The 17,533-nt window shown below is 39.8% G+C and overlaps 3 protein-coding genes across 5 annotated transcripts in view; 2 read left to right on the top strand and 1 right to left on the bottom strand.

Moving 5' to 3' along the window:
• Positions 1 to 5,051, top strand: part of LOC116150515 (metabotropic glycine receptor-like) — an 87,865-nt gene extending 82,814 nt beyond the window's left edge. Inside the window, exon 4 of one of the 2 annotated variants that reach the window (XR_010382414.1) lies at positions 5,032 to 5,051. The gene's annotated coding sequence lies outside the window, so the exon portion shown is untranslated. Of the gene's footprint in view, positions 1 to 4,895; positions 4,929 to 5,031 lie in introns of those variants that run through there. The other variant, XR_010382413.1, reaches the window with a different exon arrangement.
• Positions 419 to 13,938, bottom strand: LOC105088086 (uncharacterized). Its single transcript, XM_064489999.1, has 4 exons — positions 13,810 to 13,938; positions 12,051 to 12,589; positions 11,083 to 11,152; positions 419 to 1,211 (listed from the first exon to the last, which is right to left on the bottom strand). Exons 1-4 carry the CDS (start codon positions 13,936 to 13,938, stop codon positions 1,053 to 1,055), a joined length of 897 nt encoding a protein of 298 aa, XP_064346069.1. The 3' UTR covers positions 419 to 1,052.
• Positions 12,331 to 17,533, top strand: part of ZNF567 (zinc finger protein 567) — a 19,099-nt gene continuing 13,896 nt past the window's right edge. Inside the window, exons 1-4 of one of the 2 annotated variants that reach the window (XM_031456853.2) lie at positions 12,331 to 12,469; positions 13,689 to 13,793; positions 14,728 to 14,777; positions 15,812 to 15,885. In XM_031456853.2, coding sequence (XP_031312713.2) covers positions 15,877 to 15,885 — 9 coding nt within the window. In that variant the 5' untranslated portion in view covers positions 12,331 to 12,469; positions 13,689 to 13,793; positions 14,728 to 14,777; positions 15,812 to 15,876. The remainder of the gene's footprint in view (positions 12,470 to 13,688; positions 13,794 to 14,727; positions 14,778 to 15,811; positions 15,886 to 17,533) is intronic. The other variant, XM_010978878.3, reaches the window with a different exon arrangement.

The raw sequence follows: 17,533 nt of genomic DNA, 5'->3' as shown, positions 1-17,533 counted from the left end.
CATCACAGGGGCCTACCAGTCATAGTAGGAGCATATGGAAGTCAGATGATCGATGGAGTTTTAGCTCAATTCCATCTCACAGTGGGCCCAGTGGGTGCCTGAACCCATCCTGTGGTTTTCCCCTCAGTTCTGGAATGGGTAATTGGGACAGACACACTCAGCAACTGTAAGAATCCCCACATTGGTTCCCTGCCCAGTTGAATGTGGGCTATTATGGTCGGAAAGGATCAGTGGAAGTTACTAGAACTGCTTCCGCCTAATAAAATAGTAAACCGAAAGAAATACTGCATTCTTGGAGGGACTGCAGAGATCAGTGCCACCATTAAGGACTTGAAATATGCAGGGGTGGTGATTCCCACCACATCCACATTCAACTTTCCCATCTGGCCTGTGCAGAAGACAGATGGATATTGGAGAGTGACAATGGATTATTGTAAGCTTAACCAGGTGGTGACTTATATTGCAGCTGCTATACCAAATATGGTTTCATTCCTTGAGCAAATTAACAAATTCCCTGGTACCTGGTATGCGACAACTAATCTGGCAATTTTTTTTCTCTATCCCTGTTAATAACGACAACCAGAAACATTTGCTTTCAGCTGGCAAGGTCAGCAATACCGCTTCAGTGTCCTACCTCAGGGGTATATCAACTCTCCAGCCCTGTGTCATAATTTAGTTCAAAGGGATTGTGCTACTTTTCCCTTCCACAAGATGCCATGCTGGTCCACTTCACTGATGACAATATGTAGACTGGGCCCAGTGAGCAAGAAGTGGCAACTACTCCAGAATTATTGGTAAGACATTTGTGTGTCAGAGGGTGGAAAAATCAATCCAACAAAAAAACTCCAGGGCCTTCTACATCAGTGAAATTTCTAGAGATTCAGTGATGTGGGGTATGTCACGATATCCTTTCTAAGGTGAAGGATAGGTTGTTGCATCTGGGCCCTCCCCCAACCAAAAAAAGAGGCACAAAGCCTAGTAAGCATCTGGATTTTGGAGGCAACATATTCCTCACCTGGGTGTGTTACTTCCCTTCATTTATTGAGTGGCCCCTAAAAGTAAGGCCCAGAAAGAGAAGGCTCTGCAATTCTGCAACAGGTCCAGACGACTGCAAGCTGCTTTGCCACTTGGGTCATATGGCCCAGCAGATCCAATGGTGCTTGAGGTATCAATGGCAGATAGGGATGCTGTTTGGGGCCATTTGTAGGAACCTATAGGTGAATCACAGCATAGGCCCTTAGGATTTGAATCAAAGCCCTGCCATCCTCTGCAGTTAAGTACTCTCCTTTTGAGAAGCAGCTTTTGGCCTGCTACTGGGCCTTTGTAGAGCTTGAACACTTATCCAAGGGCCACCAAGTTACCACACAACCTGAGCTGCCCATCATGAACCGGATGTAATCTGACCCACCAAGCCATTAAGTTGGGGGCACATAGCAGCACTTCATCATCAAATGAAAGTGGTATTTTGACTGAGCTGAGCACACGGTGAAGGCACATGTAATCCTCTTATTGGGTAGCACTTCAAACAGTGCACTTGGTTATTTATTTTGTTTGGAAGGAGAAATGGCCAGATGTGTAATTATATATCAATTCATAGACTGTGGCGAATGGTTTCACTGGATGGTCAGGGACTTGGAAGGAATATGATTGGAAAGTTGGTGACATGGAAGTCTGGCAGAGGTATAAACCTCTCTGAATGAATAAAATGAAGATATGTGTCCTATGTGAATGTTCATCAATGGGTGAACTCAGCAGAGGAGGATTTTCATAAAGTGGATAGGATGACCCATTCTGTGGATACCAGTTTCTTTCCTCAGACACCCTGTCATCACCCAGTGGGCTCATGAACAAAGTGGTCATGGTGCCAATGATGGAGTTTATGCATGGGTTCAACAACGTGGTCTTCCACTCACCAAGGCTGTGCCTGGTTATAGCCATTGCTGACTGCCTAATCTGTCAACAGCAGAGACCAACAGTAAGTCCCCAGTATGGCACCATTCCCTGTGGCAGGTTGATTACACTGGACTGCTTCCATCATGGAAAGGGCAGCATCTTGTTCTCAGTGGAATAGATACTCCCGATACAGATGTGTGCTTTTACTACACATAATGCTTCTGCCAAAACTACCATCTGTGGACTTGAAGAATGCCTGATGCACTGTCATGGTATTCCATGCAGCATTGCTTCTGATCAAGAAACTCGTATCACAGCAGATGAAAAACAGCAAAGGGGCCTGTCCACATGAATTCATTGGTCTTACCATGTTTTCCACCATCCTGATGGCCTGACAGAACAATGGAATGACCTTTTAAAGACCCAGTTTACAATGCCAGCTGGGTGGCGTATCTTGCAGGGCTGAGGCAAGGTTCTCTAGAAGGCTGTATATGCCCTGGATCAGCATCCAATATCTGGTGCTGTTTCTCCCATGGCCGGGATTCACAAGGCCAGGAATCAAGAAATGGGAGTGACAATCACTCATTATTGCCCCTAGTAGCCCAATAGTAAAATTTTTGTTTTCTGTCCCCACAACCTGTGCTCTGCTGCCCAGAGGTCTTTAGTTCCATTCAGGGGAATGTTTCCACCAGGAAACAAAATGATTCCATTGAACTGGAAGTTAAGGCTGCTACCCAGCCATTTGGGGCTCCTTAACCCTCTGAATCAACAGGCAAACAAGGGAGTTACTCTGTTGGCTGGGGTGGTTGATCTTGACTACCAAGGGGAAGTTGTACTGCTACTCTACAAGGGAGGTAAGGAAAAGTATGTCCTGAGTATAGGAGAGCTTTTGGGGCATCTCCTAGTATTAACATGCCCTATGATTAAAGTGAATGGAAAATCACAACACTAATTAGGCAGGATGACTGATGGGTTACATTCTTCAAGAATGAATATTTGGGTCACCCCATCAAATAAAGAACCATGACCAGCTGAGGTGCTTGCTGAGGGCAAAGGGAATACGGTATGGGTAAGGGGAGAAGGTAGTTATAAATGCCAACTAAAACTGTGTGACCAGTTTCAAACATGAGGAATGTAACTGTCATCTTGCTTATTTTGTTGTATTGGTGTATATGTGTATAGGAAATATCTTTGTCTTCTTCCCTTTTTTATCCTTTTATCATGTAACATAAGAGGTACTGATCTTTTCTGTTTAAGTACTATTAACTTTACATCGTAATATTTAAGTTATGAGATATCAAGAAGAGTAAACATCACCCAAGGACTTTGCAACCTCTTCTGGGGAAAGGGTTGGTGTATTTTTTGGTTGTATGCAGGATAGTTGAATGATGTAAGGTGGAAGTAGGACCTTGTTATTGTCTTTACTCAGAGATTAAATACGGCTTAAGGAGATGCATATAGGTGCCAAGCTGACAAGGCATGGACTTATGATGGTTAATTTCATGTACCAGTTTGGCTGGGCCATAATGCCTAGATATTGGGTCAAACATCATTCTGGATGCTTCTGTGAAAATGTTTTTTGAATGAGATTAACATTTAAATCAGTGGACTTTGAGTAGAATAGACTACCCTTCATAATGTGGGTGGGCCTCATCAGAGCAAGAAGAACTCTGCCAGCTGAGAGCTTTTGGACTTGAACTACAACTATTCCCTGGGTGTTCAACATGCTGGTCTGTCCTGCAGATTTTGGATTTAACAAGCCTCTGAAATCTCATTAGCTGATTCTTTAAAATCTCTCCCTCTCACAATCTCATGAGCCAATTCATTAAAATCTCTCAATTTCTCTCCTTCTCTACACACACACACACACACACAAACACACGCGCACACGTGTGCATGCACACATATACATATACCCTGTTGGTTCGGTTTGTCTGGAGAACCCTGACAAATACACTAGTCCAAGTATTTTACATATATTATCTCATTTAATCCTCATGCGAACCCTATGAGGGAGGTATCATGACCATTCCCAGTAAACTGATGAGACAAATGAGGCATCAAGAGCTGAAATAACTTGTGAAATGTCACAGAGTTCTTGAGAGAGAGAACCAGAATTTAAATTCCATAGCCCTCAGTCTTTAATTGCTAGATTCTACTATTTTCCAACTCTATGCCTTCTGCTCTGTGTCCTGCATGCTTCCATGTCCAAATTATCGTGAATTCACAGGAATTCTGGGTGTAAATGAATTTTTTCTAGTCAAGTTAATGTCTTATAGTTTTGAATCTCTTGATGTTGGGTCCAAAGGGAAACAAATGGAGTAAGGCGATTCTCTCACAGGATACATGGCATTATGGCTAATTTTTCAGAAATGAAATAAATCCTGTCAAGAAAATAAAACAAAGCAGCAAGACCAAACTTTGAGCCTCTTAGCTTTTCTTTTCTAGGCAGAACACCCACAGGCATGCTTAGAAACCAACAGTTTGTTGGAAAGAAACATACAAGAAATCATTCACGTGCAGCTGTGTTTAGAATATCCTGAGCTGTGAATCTAACCTAAAGATTTACAACTGTGTATTTTCATCTATTTTAAAAAAGAACTTCCCTTTAATAAAATTCCTTAAAATCTATATCCTAAAGTACCTAGTTCTTGTAAAGACAATAGGAAGTATACTTAAGTTTAAATTTATGTAAGTTTGTGGAAGTATACTTAAACCAAAAAAAAAATGATGCTGTCATAAGCTACAAATCACGTGTTAACGTTTAGAGGTATAAATCCAGATGTTTTTCTTTTATTGTTGATGTCTGACATTCCCTCTGTAATATGTAGATTTTGATAAATGGGATTGTTGTACATATTGTGTAGTAACCTGCTTTAGCCACTGTCAGTACATTTTGAATTTGTCTGTATTTTTTAGTTATTCTACAATTTAATTTTTAATGACCACTTAATACGTTGTTGTAAGGAAGTTCTGGAATTTATTAAACTACTTTATTCCAGACTCAGAAAGCTGAACCATGCCAGAGAAACTCCTTCTACATGCTGCCAAGCTCTTGTGTCTGGCCCACCCTCCCTGTTCTCCCAGGCTCACATGGGACTAGGCTTTCCAGAGTTGGAGTGTTTTTGTCATTTGCAGGACTGTCACTTCTGAAGATGTCTATCAAGTTCTCCCAGACGGAAAGTAAATGCCTGAACCATGCTCAGAGATGTAACCACAAGGATCTGATGTTGGAGTCTGGTTTTGCCAGTTGAGAATATTTCCCCTCATTATTTATAATCTGCCTGCTGTAAGTACTTTGCTTCATTACAACTCTCTGGAGAGCCTTTGGAGAACTGATTTGACGTTTATATAATTGGAAACAAACAACTGTTATTACTGAGGCTTCATTTTCTTGACACCTAAGGTGACCTTGTCTTGCTCTGGCCCTTCTCTTCCTCTTCCTTGGTTGACATCACCACAGCAGATCCAAGTCCCACTTCTTTTCCTAAATACAGCACTTTGTATCTCTAAGGGAGATGTGATTTCCCCATTGGTAAAAAGGAGACAGCCCTGAATGCTAGAGAAAGCAGCGAGTAAGCCAGCTCCAGAAAGAGGGAAGCCATTGCAATAAAAGCTCAGCTGGTGTGAAGAATCAGAACTTTAAGTTGTTGTTTGAGAAGACTTCTCAGAAGCCAGCAGAGAGAACTGAAGTCCCTCCAGCCTGAGTTCCCAAAGGTATGTCACCATCATCCCCATGTGTCACTGTGTCCATAGCTCCTTCTGTAATTCCCTCCAGTTCCAAAGAGAGAAGGATTAGCCTTCAGAATTTATGATTATAAAAGAAATAGACACTAAGTTAAAATTCAGAAAACAGAATCCTAAAATAATGATTGCCCACTGCAAACATTTTATTGTAAATCTCTTTACCCTCCTTCTATACATAGACTTTCCTTTCAAAACCAAAATTGGCTAAATGTTGCTGTTCTGAAACCTACCTTCCTTACTTAAATCTAGTGAACATTTTTCCATGCCAATAGGTAAAGGTCTAGTGCATCCACTATAATGGCTGTATTTTTGAAAAGATGAAGGCATACCTTCAGGGTAAATTTCTAAAATTAGATGACAGGTAAACATGTAGATACTTTTTATACATGCTGCCAAATTCCCCACTATAAGGCTTGTACCAGCAATATATGAGACTAATCTCCTATTAGGTTCCTATGGCTGCTGTAACAAGTCATCACAAACTGGGTAACTTAAAACAATAGATATTTATTCTCTCTCATAGTTCTAGGCCAAGAAGTCCAAAATCTCGGTGTCAGCAGGGCCAGACTCCCTCTAGAGATTAGGGGAGAATCTATTCTTTGCCTCTTCCAACTTCTGGTGGAAGGTATTTCTTTACCTGTAGCCCCATCACTCCAATCTCTGCCTCCATGGCTACACTGCCACTTCCTCCTGCTCTGTCAAACTCTCTCTGTCTCACATTTATAAAGGTATTTGTCATTAGATTAGTTAGGGTCCACCCAGACAATCCAAGATGAATTCCTCATTTTGTAGACATAAAAAACCCTTTTTCCAAATAAATTACCAGAAATTACAAAATGGACATCTGTTTTTGAAGTCACCATTCAGCCCATTACACCCCCGTCTTACTAACAAAATACGTCGTTATACCTTAAAATTTTTGCCATTATGATAGATGAAAAAATGATTTCAGTATCATTTTAATTTGCATTTCTCTTTTCATACATTTAAGGGTCACTTTTACATTTCTTTTGTGAATTGTTTATTCATTTCTTTTATCCATTTTTCAGTCAAGCTTTTTTAGTCTTTCCTTCAATTTTAAGGGTTTTTTTAATTAGGTATAATTAACATATACATTATATTTCAGATGTATAACATAATGATTCAATATTGGTATACAATGTGAAATAAAGAGCTTTTTTAAATATTAGGAATTCTATGGTTTGAATTATGTCCTCTCCCTTCCCCATTCATATGTGGAAGCCCTAATCCTCAGTACCCTGGAATGTGACTGTATTTGGAGATAGGGCCTTTAAGAAGGTAATTTAGTTAAAATGAGGCTGATAGGATAGGCCTTAATCCAATCTAACTAGTGTCCTTAGAAGAAGAGGAGATTAGGACATACAGAGAGAGAGACACCCCAGGGATGCCAGCATAGGAGAAAAGGCCCTATGAAGACACAGTGACGGGTCAAGAAGAGACCTCAGGAGAAACCAAACCTGCCAACATGTTGATCTTGGACCTCCAGCCTCTAGAACTGTGAGAAAATTAATTTCTGTTGTTTAAGCCACCCAGTCTGTGGTATTTTGTTATGGCAGCCCTAGCACACTAATATAGGAATATTAGCCTTTATCTGTGATAAATCTTACAAATATTTTCTTCCAATTTATAAATTGTCTTTTGATTATGTTTTTTTAATGTAGTCAAATCTTGAATATTTCAAAATTTTCAATATTTTCTTTTATTGTGTCTGTTTTCTGAGTCATAATGAGAAAGTTTCTTCCTACCCTGAGGTTAAAGAGGAATTCATCCATGCTTTCTTCTAGGACTTATATGGTTTCATTTATAATGTTTACATCCCTGATCTATTTAGAGTTTATTCTTGTGGTATGATATGAAGTACAGATATAACTTTATTTTTTTCCAGATGGCAAACTGCTTGTCCCAGCTATATGCTTATAGTTTAACTTTTTATTTTGAGATCATTGTAGATTTATATGCAGTTTAAGAAATAATATACAGATAAGCCACATAACTTCACTCAATTTCCTTCAATGGTAACTTCCTGTAAAAAAAAAAAATCATGACCAGGACTTTGATATTCATATCATACACAGTACTTACTTACATTTTGCCAGTTTTACATGCCCCATTTGTGTGTATATTTCTGTGTATATTTCATTCTATGCAATTTTATCACATGTGCAGAGTCATGTGACTACCCTGACTACCATCATGATTTAAAACAGTTCTATCCCAGGGATCCCTTGTGCTACCCTTCTGTAGTCACAGCTACCTCCTCTCTACCCTCCAACCCCTGGCAGCCTCTAATCTGTTCTCCATCCCTATAGTTTTGCCGTTTTAAAGAATGTTTTATAAAGGGAATCATACTGTTTGTAATTTTACAAACAGTGGCTCTTTTCCACTCAGCAAAATTCCCTTGAGATCCAAGTTGTGTGTTTCAATGGTTCATTCCTTTTTACTGCTGAGTGTTTTTCCATGGTATAGTTTAACCATTTATTTTAACCAATGGTTTGTTTAACAATTTATCATTGAAGGACATTTAGGTTATATTCAGTTTTGGGTTATTACAAATAAAGCTGCTGTGAATATTCATGTACAGGTATTTGTGTAAACCTAGGTTTTCATTTGTCTGGGATAAATGGTCAAGAGTGGCGTTTCTGGGTTGTATGGTTAGCTCTGTACTTACTTTTTATTGTAAAACTTCACTTATTTCAATTTTGTTCATTCCCAGCTCTATGGATAATCAAATTATCCCATTGTCCACAGGAACTGATGTTTGTAGCATCATTAGTCACAAGGAGAATCCAAATTAAATCCAAATGTACCACTACACACCCACTAGAATGACTAAGATAAGATATTGCCGATGATGTGGATCAATTGGAATCCTAAAAACGTTGCAGGTGGGAATATAAAATGGAACAACCACTTTCAGACACTATTCTGCAATATCTATTAAAGCTAAATTTATATATACTTTCTAACCCAGCAATTCTATTTTTGAGTATATAACGCAAACAGAACTGAATTAATATGTACACCAGAAGACAGTACAAAAACATTCATGAAGGCAGCTTTACTCATAATAGCCAAAAACTGGAAACAACCCAAATATCCTATCAACAGGAGAATGGATAAATAGATTATGGTGCATTTAGACAATATAAAACTATACAATGTTAAACTATATAAAATAACATGAATAACTCTTAGAGATAAAATGTTGAGTAAGAGAGTACATACTGTTGAGTACAGAAGTATATACTGTATGATTCCATTTATATAAAGCTCAAAATCAGACAAAACAAATCTATAGTGATAGAGGTCAGAACAATGTTAATTTTGAGGCATGCTGATTGGGAAGAGACATGAAGGGAGCCTTCTAGGATGTTGAAAAGTTTCATCTTTATCAAATGCTTGTATGGGTTTAAAAAACAAATTGCCAAGCTATGATTTTAAGATCTGCACTCTATGTTGTACAAAAATCCTATTAAAAATGAAGGAAAAGAAATAATTCATGTTCAGTAAATGGCAGATCTACGTTTTGAATCCATAGTTCTCTAACTACAAAAGCAGTTCTCTTTCAATTCTGGTTTTTGCTCAGAAGCCCAGATTTTATTACACTGAGTGAAACCTGAGCATGCATAATTCATTTAATCAAATAAACACAACTTCCACTAGATCGGTAGATTTAAAAGACTGATGATATCTCTATATAGTCTCACAGTATGTTGTATATTGCTGAAAATCTGGTTTTAACTATGAAAGCTTCATTGTCAACAGTATTTCTGAGACTCTGTCCAAAAGATACAATTACACATGTGCACAAAAAAAAAAGAAGTGTGTGGTAAAACACTGGAAAGAACTAAAATATCCTACAATAATACGGAAACAGTTAAAAAATTATAGTATATCCAGACAAACAACGTAGTAAAAAAATTATGCAAGTTTGTAATTTGTTGACATGAAAAATTGTTCACTATATTTTGCTAGATGAAGAAGAAGGATTATAAAACAGTACTGCAGTGTACTTGTTCTGAATTTTAAAATCCTATATGCCTGTGGGAGGGTATAGCTCAGTGGTGGTTAGCATGGAAGAGGGCCTGGGTTCAAACCCTAGTACCTCCACTAAAAAATAAATAAATAAACCAAATGCCACACACCCCCCAACAAAATTAAAAATAAAATTTAAAAATAAGGAAAAATAAATTAAGAAAAATCCTATATGCCTATATCCATGTGTTAATTCACAGAGCAATAGGTAAAATGATTTGGAATAAAATGTTCAAAGAAGCTGTTTCTAGGTGAGCTTTACTTTAAGCTTTTCTGTATTCTCTATAAACTTCTTTATTAAGAATCTACTAATTTTATAATCAGAAAAAAATAATAAGAGCTATCTCTCCCTATTTGAGAGCAAAAGAAATAATAGGAGATATGAATATACACTATGTAGTGTTGTAGTGGTTTGAATTCTGGCTTAAGAGGCCAGAACTTTCTTCATAGATATGAAGCCTTTCAAATGTGTGACTCAAATACTACCTTAAAGGTCCTAAATCTTAAGTCTGAAGATTTTATACACAGTGGATTCTTCTTACTGGCTGCCCCTCACTTACCTAGGCTTGGATCTCTTGTTAGCCAACCTCTCCACTAGCCATTGCTTCAACAAGGAAATCACACTTTCCTTGGGAATTAATTAATAATAAAACCTGCTTATAGGAGAAGAAATGGGACTTAGGCCTGATGTTGCTAATTCAGACCATTTCCTTGGTCATCAGGCAGAAAGGAAGTTGAAAAAGTAACATCAAGCATTAGGATGACACTTTTGAAATAACACAGCAGGGATGCCCATTTCCACCTCCAAGAATGTTAAATGAGTATTTCAGACAGCTAAGCACCCTAACGAGTCACATTCCCCAGTGAGTCACAGTGATGAGAGTTAAGATGGCCCCAGAATGCAGATTTTGAATTGGAAAATAGAAGAGATATTATAATCAGGGAGAACCAGTTGATTAGTTAATTAAATGTATATCAGTACTATATCACACCCTTGAACAGATTCCTGAGTAGGGTGAGTCATCTATACTGCACTCAGCAGAAGTTAATGCCACATTTCTATGTTTGCATATCCCTGAAATAACAGGAACCCATGTTCCCCTTAAGGTCCTGAAAGGGAATAGAAAGTTAGTGAAGACAGAGGAGCTGGACAGCAAAAAGGAGTTGCTTGGGAAAGTTATTGGTTAGATAAATTATAAAATAACCATGTAAAAGAACACATACATAGACAAATGCAAAGTTGTAGAAAAAATTACGGTTATGGAATATTTTCAAGATATTAGGCCCTGCCTAATAATAACCCAAGCATTTCAGGAGGAGAGTGAGTATTTCCCTTTTCTGAAAAACAAAAACAAAGAGAATAACAACAACAACAAAATCCCTGACCTGAGCTTGGTTTTCAGATATGTTCTGTAATGTTTTCCTTTCCTCAGGGCTCTTCTCTCCAAGAACTGCACTGCAGGAGAAGAGTGAGAAGGAGAGTAGTAAGGACTCATGAACACCAGACCTTTCTTAGAGTACAGACTGGCTAAACTGGAAGAAATTCTTCAATACTACACAAGCTCACATCATCTACCACGTACATACTTACATGGAAATAAAGGGGAGATGGGAGTACTGCTAACCCTTCTCAGTATCAAAGGGAAAGGCCAGGGTCACTGTATCCAGAGCTGAAACTTTCACAGCAAGTTCCCTTGGGATACAGCTTTGGGAATCTCATGGTTCTGAAACATGGAACTTGACCTCAGCTCCCAAGGGAGATCCTCTGAGGAAGGAATCCTACTCCCGGGCTCTCCCCATGTCTTTCTAGGACTCCCAACCTAAAACTCATTCCAAAAACAGCTTTGTGCTTTTTGCTTGTATGTAACCTTAATCCTACCACTCAAATATCTGACTCCCATTTTGGTGACTATTTCTCTGTAGCTGGGGTCCTGGCTATAAAGTGGGAAAAAAAGAGGAAGCAGAGATACAGGAATAAAGATCCCAAGAAAGGATAGAACCTAAAACTGGCCCCTAGGCAGGCAACCCTCACTACCTTGCTACCCACTTTGTGTTAAGCACTGGAGTCTGGGCACTAGAGGTGGGGGTGCCCCGACAAAGGCAACTCAGGCTATGCTTAGATTGCGACTCTGCTTAATACAGGCATCGCCATCTTCACAGGCACAGATACCCTCTCAAGTGAGATCTTCAACAGACCCCCTCAGTCCCGACGTTAAGCCCAGAACAGCAGAAATGAAGCTCTACCCTGTGACCCAAACTCCTGCCTGGTCACAGAATTAAAAGCCTCGTCCACCACACTGAGTAACAACAGCACTGTCTTCTGAAGGGCGGTCTCAAATCCCACCCCCTCATACCTCACACCACCGCCGACCACGGTCACCCGAAGGGTCCCGCATCCTGCACCTGTCGCGGCCTCAGGACCGCGCGTACACCCCACCTCGTTGTGGCCACCAACGCTCACACACAAGCGCGCCGGCACAGGCCTTAGCGCCCGGCTCCCCACACCCTGCGTGCGCCAGAAGGCCGGGGCTTCCTCTCCGTGAGTGCCCGCCGCGCCCGACTCTGAGGACTTGGGAGGGGAACTAGAGACGAACCGGGGACCAAAGTTCTTTCCCAAAGCGGCCCAGGGGCTGTGGGAAATGTAGTTCAAGGCCGCAAAAGCCCGGATGTCGAGAAGGCGCGCGGCGGCGGCGAAGACGGAGCCGCGGGGACGCTTGGGAGGCGCGGCCCGCGCGGGAGTACGCAGGCGCGGCCGGCCGGCCGGTAGTCGAAGGTGAGTGAGGCTGGTGGGTCTTGCGGGCGCTGGGTAGGCTGGTGATGGTGGGAGCCGGGGGCATTGCCGAGGACCGAGGCGGGAACCTGCGCTGGGAAAAGCGAGGAAGGAAGAGGGAGCCTGGACCGAGAAGGAGGGGAGGAAAGCGAGCGTCCGGGCCCTAGAGAAAGCGAGCAGGGAAGCGAGATCCTAGGCAGAGGAAGGAACCGGGAGCCAAGGGCTGGGAACGCCGAGGAGGGAACCGGGAGCCCCAGGCGGTGCGAGCTCGGCCTCGCACACACAGGCATTCCATTTGCGTAGCTTTTTGCGCCTCTCCTTGTGTGTTTTTTGACGTGTGTTAGTCTGTGACGTTATGGATTCGATTGTTTATGACAGTAAGAGTCTCTGCGTGCGTCTGATTTTAGGTTAGGTGCGAAGTCTGAGACTGTGCGACTTTGGAGAGGCGACAGTAAGGGGTTTGTGAGTTAAAATTTTGCTGCGTTGTGTGGAAGTATGTTATGGGCTCTGAGATGATGCATTACTTATGTCTGTGGGATTGTGATTATGTAGTGGGTGATATACTGTGAATGTGTCTAATTTTTGAAGTATTTTGTGTGCACAATTCACGGTGACTGTGAATGTGGCTGGCTCATTGTGTGACTGAGAGTAAACACCTAAGAGAGTGGGTGCAAGACCAGTTAAGTACTATGTATTGTTTGGATTATCTGAATATTATGTATTTGCCTGTAAAATCTGACTCTGTGGCAGTTAGGCAGGTGAAAAAAATAGATTTTTAAAACAGAGGAAGAGGTAAAATTAAAATAGTTTCCAGATGGTACAGCTGTGTATTGGGAAACCCCATATTGACTAATGAGCAGTATGTTGTCATAAGTAGAACACCATTGGGCGCACACACAAAAAACTTTCTCCCATAACTGCCACTCTAAAAATGTCTGTTTGGGTGAATTTTTTTCTTCTGCTGGATGGATTCCTGGACGATAAAGTTTCAATAATTTCTTCAGTTACTGTGAAGATAATTTTAAATTATCTGTTGAACATTTAAACACAAGATCAGTCTTATTTAGCTAAATAAAATGTTCACTGTAGTAATCAATACTTCAAACTTATCTTAAAGCAGAAACTCTCCCTCCTGCTGGAAGTCTGCTGTGTGAAAGACTATATGATCAGTTTCTTCTCTAATTCCTCAACCTGTATTTTGTCCCATCTTTACTCCCTCTAGGTGGATAGTCTCCAGCTGGAATGGATTGGGAGCTGGAAAAAGGAAGAGAAGTCAGAAGGCAGGGACAAGAAGAGGCTAACATGACTGATACCATTATAATTTAGTGTAAGTTATATCTTACCTTCTGAGAGAACCAACTGCTGGGAACTTCCAGATACACTTCCCTTTTTCCTGGGCACAGCCACTTCATCAGCTGCCTCCTGTTGGCATGCAGTGGCCCACCTGCTCTGGCTGGTCTTGTGTCTCCCATCAGTTCTCTTGGACAGGATCCAAGCCAACCTAGCCAGGCTCCATCCATGGGTTCCCCATCTGGAGCTCAGGTGAGAATTAGCCACCTCAGTCACCACTACCACCCCTGCTCCCACCCAAATCTTGGAAACATGTACATTTCCCCCCCAAATTCTCTCAACACTTTGATTTATAGTGGCATCAGTGTCCAAGGGGTCCCTTGTTTGATATAAGGAAGGCAGAAGCACCTACTTTTCTACCCTCTATAAAACTATGTTCTAAAAATAATTTGCTCTCTTAAAAAGACATTCCCTTTCTTAGCTTCTCCAGCCTTTTGAAGTAGAAGTTAAATTAATGGTAGCAAAACTTTATAGTCAGCTGCTTCACAAGACTTTATTTTAAAATGAGAGACAATTAGAAGCTTGTTTTGCTCACCATCTTTGGGACATCTGCTGAGACTGAGGCAGAAAAATTTCTAAGTTACCATCCTGCTAAAAAACAATGACAACAATTAGAAAACTCAGAGATTTGCTAGAAAAGACATTAACAAATCAATAGGCTTCACATACGTGTGTCCATGCATATGTGTATATACGTATCAGGGACCTATGGAAAGTGGCCAGTGGCCATCAAAAATATAAGCTACAAAAGATTGCATGATATGTAAAAAAATTTTTGATGTTCCTAAGGGACTCAAAAATTAAAGACTCAAATAAAAGGACCAGAAGACACATGATAGTGTTAAGACTCCCTAACATTTTGTGGAGTTCCATTAAAATTTCAACAAATTTTTTTACTTTAATTTTCTTAGGAGAAAATGAACAAGCCAGACATTTTGGAAGAAAAGTAATAAAGGAGGAGGTAGGCCTACTGATACTGAAGTATGTTTTAAAACTGTAATACCTACAGAGTAATCCTGGCAGTTAAATGAACAGATCAGTGGAACTAAAGTCCAGATTTACTCAAGTATGTAAAGGAAGTAAAGTATATAATAAAGATGGCAGTTTTGATGAGTGATTTGATACAGATTATTGAATCCCTTATGCTACTAAACCAAATGGCCTAATAATCTTTTTGAGAGGGGGGGCAGGGGAGGTAATTAGGTTTATTTATTTTTTTTATTTTTGGAGGAGGTACTGGGGATTGAACCCAGGACCTCCTGCATGCTAAGCATGCACTCTACCACTTGAGCTACACCCTCCCCCACCAATAATCTTTTTTTTTTTAATTATTTTTTGCATGGGAAAAACACAAAATCAAATGGAAAACTATAAAGAAATTATTTTAAGTAATTACAGGATTAATTTCCTTCCTTTAAACAAGATCTAATTTCAATCAAGAAAAAAATAAGTTAATAGAAAAGTGAAAGAATTATAAGAGCCCTTTCACAGATAAGAAACTAAAGTTTTTTTAAGCTTATGAATAGAAGCTTATCTGCTCCCATAGGAAGAAAAATTAAAACTAGAATCACAATATATACCTGTTAGATAGGCAAGCATCAAGAAGTTTGTATCAGTGGTACTCATCAGAATATGGGGTGATGGGTGTTTGCATGTATTGCGGTCCCTGTGTAAGTGGTAGAGCCTTAACAGAGAACAGCTTGGGAATAGTTAATAACAGTAGGCAGCTTAGGAGAGAAAAGATGGTACTAGAGAGGAAGGGAGCTTGCCCAAAATCTAACCTCTTGCCACCAGGAGCCTGTATCTCTAGTTTTGGGGATAAAATAAGATTTGTCTAGTTCATTCTCTCCCTGTATTTATGTGGGATGTGCAGGGTGGACAAGGGCCAAAGCAAGGGAAATGGAGTCAGTTTTAATTGAGTTGTAAGTCATAAGAGAGCTATAAGGCTTATGTGGTGTCATGTGGCTTCTTTTCATCTCGGCTTTGCCTTCTTAGGAACCGTCCCTTTTCTAAAGAGGAGCCCAGAGGAAGGCTGGTCATCTCTTGCAAATCTCAAAACCATGGCTCAGGTGAGGTGATGGTTCCTGTCTCCTTTCTGAAATAGTTTGTTTTTTTTTTTTAAAGGATATTTGAGTATTTGCCTTTCTTGTACTAAAATCCTCCTGCTTATCTTCCCCTTCAGGGAAGCAGTTCTTATGTTGGTCAGATCAGCTTTTACCTTCCTTAAGTGCTCCTTCTTATTTTAACCAGGGTTCACACATTAAGTGACTATAATCATTCAAAATCTTTCTCAGTCTTCACCCAGAAGCAATGCTAAAAAGTGCAAAAAAAAATGCATTTCCTCGTATTAAATGAGAATATATTACTGCATGAACTTGTCTTTGCAAAGATAAAAACAGTCAAGATGGAGATGGAATTGACAGATTGCTACTAGTTAGGGGCAAGAAGTCCTGTCTTGAGGCTTTGAGAATAGAGCTATGCTTGGCAGATTGAACAAAAACTGAGAATACTGTATTTCTCCTCTCAGATCCTTCAGTTCTCATAGCTGCTAACAACTCCTAAAAATCTGTGACCTGCCTATAACACTCCCACAGTATGCTAATACAAATGGTGTTATAGATTTATTCCTATTTTTACATTTCTTCTAATTTTATGTTCAGATACAGAAGTAACTGTCTATACTCAGATCACCATACTAAACTAGTAGTGTAACTCTTCAAATATTCTGCTCTTGGTTTCAAAGATATTATTCTTCTGATTCTTTCTTTAAGAAAATTCATCTTTATATTTGGACCTCTTAAATACTGGTGTTCTCCAGAATTGGTTCTCTTCACTTTATAGTCCCCTGTTCTTATTCAGTCTGCTCAAATAATTTTAATCCTAAAACTCTTCCCTGAGTGTCAAAACCGTATCTAGCCTCTGGCTAGATATCACCAAGTGTGTCTTCCACAGATAACTTCAGCACATGCCCACGATTTACTTCATTATCTCCTGCCCATTCTATTCTCCCCTCCCCCCAGTCTACTTATAGCCCCAGCCCCTACCCACCTGCAAACACAGCTAACTTGAGTTAAATGTCTCTTCTTCCACTGCACGACCATTTAGTGGTGAACCTTCTTCCTTCATTCCCACTGATATCATCATGGGTGTCTCTCATTGTGACAACTTGTCTTCACAATTAACATCTTTGCTTCTTTTCCAGTCCTCCAAGTATTCACCCCAGTGCTCACTTACAGATGTTTGTGTTTTGTACACTTTTCTGTTTAACTGTGTGTGTGTGTGGGGGGGTGATAAAACATACATAACATAAAATTTTATCATTTTAACCATTTTTAAGTGTGTAATTCAGTACCATTAAGTACATTCATAATGCTGTATAACCATCACTAGTATCTATTTCCAGAACATTTTCACATCCCAAACAGCAACTCTGTAGTAACATTAAACAGTAACTCTTAGAGTTTTCATAGCATCAGACCCGAAGCTTCTAAGAATGTTTAAGACAGTCCATTAGGGGAGAGGAAAATATTAAAATACTCATTAACAGTTTAAATTCAAGAATAGTAATCACTAATAATAATAATAATAATGTAGTTTTCCAATTCATGAATATGATGCACATCTTTTATTTAGCTCTTTAAATTCTCTCAGTAATGTTTTATTTCCAGTGTATTCATCTTGCAAATGTTCTGTTATATTAATCCCTAGGTATTTTTT

Source organism: Camelus dromedarius, chromosome 9 (genome assembly GCF_036321535.1).
Source record: "Camelus dromedarius isolate mCamDro1 chromosome 9, mCamDro1.pat, whole genome shotgun sequence".
NCBI lineage: Eukaryota > Metazoa > Chordata > Mammalia > Artiodactyla > Camelidae > Camelus > Camelus dromedarius.
Note: the sequence above shows the minus strand (reverse complement) of the source record. Positions and strands in the feature narration are given on the sequence as shown.